Genomic DNA, 6,041 nt, shown 5'->3' with positions numbered 1-6,041 from the left:
AAAGAAATGAATAATTTTAAAGTTCATGTATTTATAACTATATATATTTTAAAGTTCATATTAAATACCAAAAGTGAGTAAATATCATGTATTTACAATTAGAATTTAAAATTCATATTAAATACTAATAAGTGAATAAAGTTTATATAGTTTTATACACCAATTACCCTATTAAGAAGCTCTAATTATTTTTAAAATTTGTATGAGTCCTCAGAAAATCAGAGATTTTTTCAAATAGGTGAAAATAAAATCACCCAAATAAGATAAAAGAAATTGCCACAAAAATCAAACCAAACACTTTGCACACCAACCATTGGCAGTACTCCATTTGTCTTCTTATTACACGTTCATTTTTGCCCAATCACATCTCCGCCAAAGCACTAAACGCACCACAAAAATTCTTCTACGCACTCTGGAACTTGCACAGCAGTGAGCAAGTCCACAAAAACAGAGTAGGGCGTGCATAGCAATTCCGGAGTGCGTTTAACAATACCCAATAATTTCAGTATTTTAAAAATTTGTTTTTTGAGAAAGAAATGAAAAAAATCTGTTTTATAGCATTATATAAACACTTGGTATTTCTCCCCAGTTCTACACAGTTACAACATACAACACCATCAACAATGGCTTCTCTCCTGTTTTTGTTCCTTTCTCTCTCCATCCTCTCCGCAACAGCTCGGGCTTCCGATATGTCCATCGTTTCCTACGACAAGAGCCACGGCATCTTCGGCCAGCGCTCCGACGACGAGGTTAGGTCGCTGCACGCGGCGTGGATGGTGGAGCACGGCAAAACCTACAACGCGTTGGGGGAGAGCGAGAGACGGTTCCAGATCTTCAAGGACAACTTGCGATACATCGATGAGCAGAACGCGCTGCCGAACCGGAGCTACAAGCTCGGCCCGAACCGGTTCGCCGATCTCACCAACGACGAGTACCGGAAGGCTCATCTGGGAACCAGACCGGACGCCAGCCGGCGGCTTTCGACTGTGAAGAGCGATCGCTATGCGCCGAAGCTCGGCGACAGCTTGCCGGACTCCATTGACTGGAGAGAGAAAGGCGCCGTTGTGGAGGTCAAAGACCAGGGCAGCTGCGGTAATCTCTCTCTCAATTTATAGTTGACTGATGAATTTCACTTGAATTTAGAACAATTACACTTGGTTTCTTCTAATTACCTAATTTTACTCGGATTTGTGTATTTATGTTAATAAAATTAACAGTTTATTTTGGTAAAGTAGTAATGGATCATTTTCATCAAAGTTCCTAGTCTATTTTAATGGCGGTGGATGGATAAATTGCGTGTGGACCACGAATTTCCCCAAAATTTCGAGTGTATTTGAAATTGTTTCATCAAGAGATTTTTATGAAGCATGTTCTTCACTAATTACTATGCGGCGCTTACCTACCATTGCATATCTCGTGCATGATATCATTTATGTTGTGAACCTAACACCGTTTGTAGCTTTGGTCCACTTAATTAATTACCTATTGTTAAGGACAAATGACCCAAAAGTTTGTTGACTAAACGTTGTTCTATTCCCTTTTATGGTTGATCAAGAAGAATTTGTGCAAACAATCTAATGAATGGTTGTTGATGATTGGAATTGTGAAGGGAGTTGCTGGGCTTTCTCCACGATTGCTGCTGTGGAAGGAGCAAACGCCATTACTACTGGCGATTTGATCTCACTCTCGGAGCAAGAACTGGTGGATTGTGATACCTCGTACAATCAAGGCTGCAATGGTGGTTTGATGGACTATGCATTCGAATTCATTATCAAGAACGGCGGCATCGACTCCGAGAAGGACTACCCATACACCGGCAGGGACGGGAGATGCGATCAGTACAGGGTTAGTTCCCTCTCTCTCTAGATTGAGGATAAAGATATTAAACTATTTGATTGAGAGAGCAGTCAGTCTAACTACAGTTGTTGGTTGGTTGCAGAAAAACTCCAAAGTTGTGTCAATCGACAGTTACGAAGATGTTCCTGCGAACAATGAGGCGGCGCTGCAGAAGGCCGCCGCCAGCCAGCCAATAGCCGTCGCCATCGAAGCTGGAGGGTGGGACTTCCAGCTGTATCAATCAGTAAGTGAAGCGTGTATTGGTGAAGTGAAACACGAGAAATGCTGCTGCTGACGCTGGTTTCTTTTCCTTCAGGGCATCTTCACAGGGTCGTGCGGCTTGGCGTTGGACCACGGCGTGAACGTGGTCGGGTACGGCACCGAAGACGGGATGGACTACTGGATCGTGAGGAACTCGTGGGGCGCCGCGTGGGGGGAGAAAGGGTACCTGCGGATGCAGAGGAATGTCAAGGCCAAGCAAGGCCTATGCGGGATCGCAGTGGAGCCGTCTTACCCGATCAAGAAGGGGCCCAACCCGCCCCCCACCCCGCCCGCCCCGCCTTCTCCGGTGGCGCCCCCCACCGTCTGCAGCAACTACTACGCCTGCCCTGCTAGCGAGACCTGCTGCTGCATCTTCCAGTTCATCGGGATGTGCCTCGAGTGGGGCTGCTGCCCCCTCGAGGGCGCCTCGTGCTGCAAGGACCACAGCAGCTGCTGCCCCCATGATTACCCCGTCTGCAACACACGCGCCGGCACCTGCTCCATCGTGAGTCTCTCTTGCTATTACTTGGATTTTTTTTTATGAATGAACATATAATTTAAAAATTTACTTGACGATGCCCATTACACCAAAACGCAAATTTTATTAACACACTCTTGGTTCTGCTACAGAGTGCCAACAGCCCGCTTGGGGTTAAGCCGATGCAGCGCATGCGTGCTAAGCCGATCGCGAGTTACGCGAGGGATGCCGCGGTTAGTAGCTTCTGAGAGAGCTCCGAGTGCAGGCGGCCGACCTTGCCCGACGAAGATGAAGGAGGCATTGTGATGGCAATGTCGTCGTCGGTGGCGGTGGATTTGGCGCAAGGTGAACGAAGCAGGGTCGTGATTATTATTGTATGATTCTGGATATTTGTGGCTTTCAATTTGGACCCTGCAAACTCATTTATCTTTACTTCCATCACTACTTGTATATGTATGCTAATTGCTAAGTTTATCTACGCATAATTGTTTTCCTTTCTTAATTTAGGTTTTTTATTTTTCTATCCATCTTAAATTAGTGTATTGGGAATGAGGAAATAATGGTACCATTTTATGGATAGTGTTAAAAGAATGATTAATTAATTATACTGTGAGTAGAAAAATTGATCGATTATATTTTGAATTTTGAAGGTACTGTAATATATTGTGAAGTAGTGTATATAAATGAAAATAAACTTATAGATATATGAAGATGAAAGAGTGTGTTAAGATGAGATCATTCATTTTATTAACACCACGCAAATTTTAATCAGTAAGTAGTTGGATATTCTATGCAACATTTAATGCTTTGATTAGATAAAAGTAAGTCTTATATAGTACTCCCTCCGTTTGGTTCCAAACGAAATGTCTCTTTTCGGCACAGAGATTAAGAAATGTGTATAAAGTAGATAAAGTGGGTTGGTGGAAATTATTTAAATATTAAGTATAGAGAGTGAGTGTATTGCCAAAAAATGAAACATGACATTTCGTTTGGGACAGCCCAAAAAAAAAACAGGACATTTCGTTTGGAACGGAGGAAGTACAAGATGAATTGGTAAAATATCATTTTATAATCCATCATTTGTTTTCTTTTGATAAATAATATCCAAACTTATAAAAAATTATGTTGAAGTTTTTAATGCTACTATAATAATAATAATAATAATAATAATAATAATAATAATAATAATAAACCGATCCTATGATCGCCATTAACAATGACCCTCACAGCATAAAGACGATATGGTACAGCAATTAAATTAGCAACTGACCCAAAAATGAGAATACCACTCTTTAAAAATCGGATTTGTGTTGCGACTCTCCAATGAAGTCGTAGGATAAATTTATTTCTAAAAAAATAAACGGAATTAGTTTAAATGCTTTATCGTTATTAGCCTTAAAAAAATGCTTTATTGTTATTGTCCATACACAGTGTAATTTTAGTGAAAATTACAATTTTTATAAGAACGGGAAAATCTTTAAAATTATTGTATTTGTAAAAACTAATGTGTTTGCTGCTAAAATTACTACACTAAAAAAATTGCTTCCTTTAAAATTTGAACCCAAATATTGCATTTATCCACCATAGATCTTAATGATTGAAGGACTAGAATGGTTCTCTATTCTTATTTTATTTAGTGGTTCTTACTAAAAACACTATTAGAAAAAAATAAAAAAAGGCATAAAATTATACTTCATCCGCCTCAAAAAACTAAGAGAGAGACACGAATTTTAAGATGAAAAGTGAAAAATATACACTATTTTTAGAGGGTGAAAAATATACATTTGGGACGGACCAAAAGTGAGGTATTGAAAATGGTGAAAATGTGAAAGTAATGGTAAATGGGGTATTATTAATTGAGTTAGTGTATAAAGTAGGTTGAGCCCACCATTAATAATATTTTAAAAAATTAATTGTTTACTAAAAAAAGATATGAGACATTACTAGTGGAACGTCTCAATATAGTAACAGAGACATTACTAATGAGACGTCCCAATATAAAACACCTCTTAAGAAAAAATATATATAAATCATTTTCAGTTTTAATCTACTGTTGATTCATCACTTTATTCGATGAATTTATGGTCCCGAGTTCGAATTTCATATATAACGAAAATTTTAATTTTTGAAATTTATATATTTACACATTGAATTTATAATTGTTTTTTATAAAATTCAAATATTTTACTAGTTGATTCGTATTTTTTATTTTAAGAGTTATTTTTAATCTAGCTCCCCTAAGGTATTGTTTTCATCTTTATTTAAAATTCAGATATAGGCATTGGAGCTAACATGGAGTGGCAGAAATTAAAATATCAAGAAATATCTGACTGAGATTAAAAGAAAATAGAGTGGCAAGTACCAGGAAACTTCCGACCGACTTAGATACATAAAACGTGATTTGTGTTGTTTTAAGTTGGGCCGTTGATCTCCCAAATGAATCTTTTGGGATCTGATATAATGCCACGCTATCTGCAATTGTGGCCCCCGCAACGATTCCTAATCAAGAAATTCAATGTTCATCATCCATTTGTTTTCGATGAATCTATCCAATGAATGAATATGTGAAATTGTGATTGTCGATACACTAATTAAATATATATAAAAAAATAATTAATTTAATTTATTTTTATAAATAAAAAGGTATTTAATTATTTTACTGTATTTTTTATATTTTAGTATTTTTTTATTTTTATAAGTTTTTATTTTACTTTATTTAAAAAAATTAATAATGTGAATAATAGAATAAAATAATTAAATCCTTTTTTTTATTTACAAACAAATTAAATAAATTAAAATTGTCCCTATTTTACTAATTTGTGAGCAGCCACAAAATATGACTTTTTAACATCATTTATTTATTTTTCATACTCCTTTAGGTTTAGGTTTAGGTCATGAACTGCATCTTTATATTTTTTTGATTCATCATAAATACATCTTCATTTTTATTTTTATTTTTATTAAATATAACTCACGCAGCTCACACATGAAAAGGTGAAATTCTTATTTCGTTCACAACAAGTTCAATTAATTTTTTAAAATTTATATTATTCTCAGTTGAAAATCTAATTTCGTTGATGAATCTACCTTCCATCACTAATTGTCGTAATGTAGTTATTTTTAAATAAGTGTCCATAATACTAAGCGGACAAAATTGGCCGGCCAACTAAAGATGCACTTATCGATTTGATAATTAATTAATTTTTTATGTGAAATCGATTTGATGATTAATTAATAAAGGGCAAGGGTGCACATACATTGTCCCTATTTTACTAATTTGTGAGCAGCCACAAAATATGACTTTTTAACATCATTTATTTATTTTTCATACTCCTTTAGTCCTTTAGGTTTAGGTTTAGGTTTAGGTCATGAACTGCATCTTTATATTTTTTTGATTCATCATAAATACATCTTCATTTTTATTTTTATTTTTATTAAATATAACTCACGCAGCTCACACATGAAA

At 36.2% G+C, this 6,041-nt stretch overlaps 1 protein-coding gene across 1 annotated transcript; it reads left to right on the top strand.

Moving 5' to 3' along the window:
* Window positions 1–479: 479 nt before the first annotated feature.
* LOC131010792 (low-temperature-induced cysteine proteinase-like) lies at window positions 480–3,077 on the top strand. The gene is made up of 5 exons (XM_057938453.1): window positions 480–1,092; window positions 1,610–1,845; window positions 1,940–2,080; window positions 2,153–2,602; window positions 2,728–3,077. Exons 1-5 carry the CDS (start codon window positions 537–539, stop codon window positions 2,821–2,823), a joined length of 1,479 nt encoding a protein of 492 aa, XP_057794436.1. The 5' UTR covers window positions 480–536; the 3' UTR covers window positions 2,824–3,077.
* The last annotated feature ends 2,964 nt before the right edge of the window (window positions 3,078–6,041 follow it).

Source organism: Salvia miltiorrhiza, chromosome 2 (genome assembly GCF_028751815.1).
Source record: "Salvia miltiorrhiza cultivar Shanhuang (shh) chromosome 2, IMPLAD_Smil_shh, whole genome shotgun sequence".
Taxonomy (NCBI): Eukaryota; Viridiplantae; Streptophyta; class Magnoliopsida; order Lamiales; family Lamiaceae; genus Salvia; species Salvia miltiorrhiza.
This window is presented reverse-complemented; position numbering and strand designations above follow the sequence as displayed.

Excerpts from the sequence above, each read along its gene's own strand:
- LOC131010792 (XM_057938453.1), top strand. The coding sequence starts at position 537 with ATGAAAAAAATCTGTTTTATAGCATTATATAAACACTTGGTATTTCTC. Across the intron at positions 1,093-1,609 it reads CAAAGACCAGGGCAGCTGCG|GGAGTTGCTGGGCTTTCTCC; the intron begins GTAATCTCTCTC and ends GGAATTGTGAAG. Across the intron at positions 2,603-2,727 it reads GCGCCGGCACCTGCTCCATC|AGTGCCAACAGCCCGCTTGG; the intron begins GTGAGTCTCTCT and ends GTTCTGCTACAG.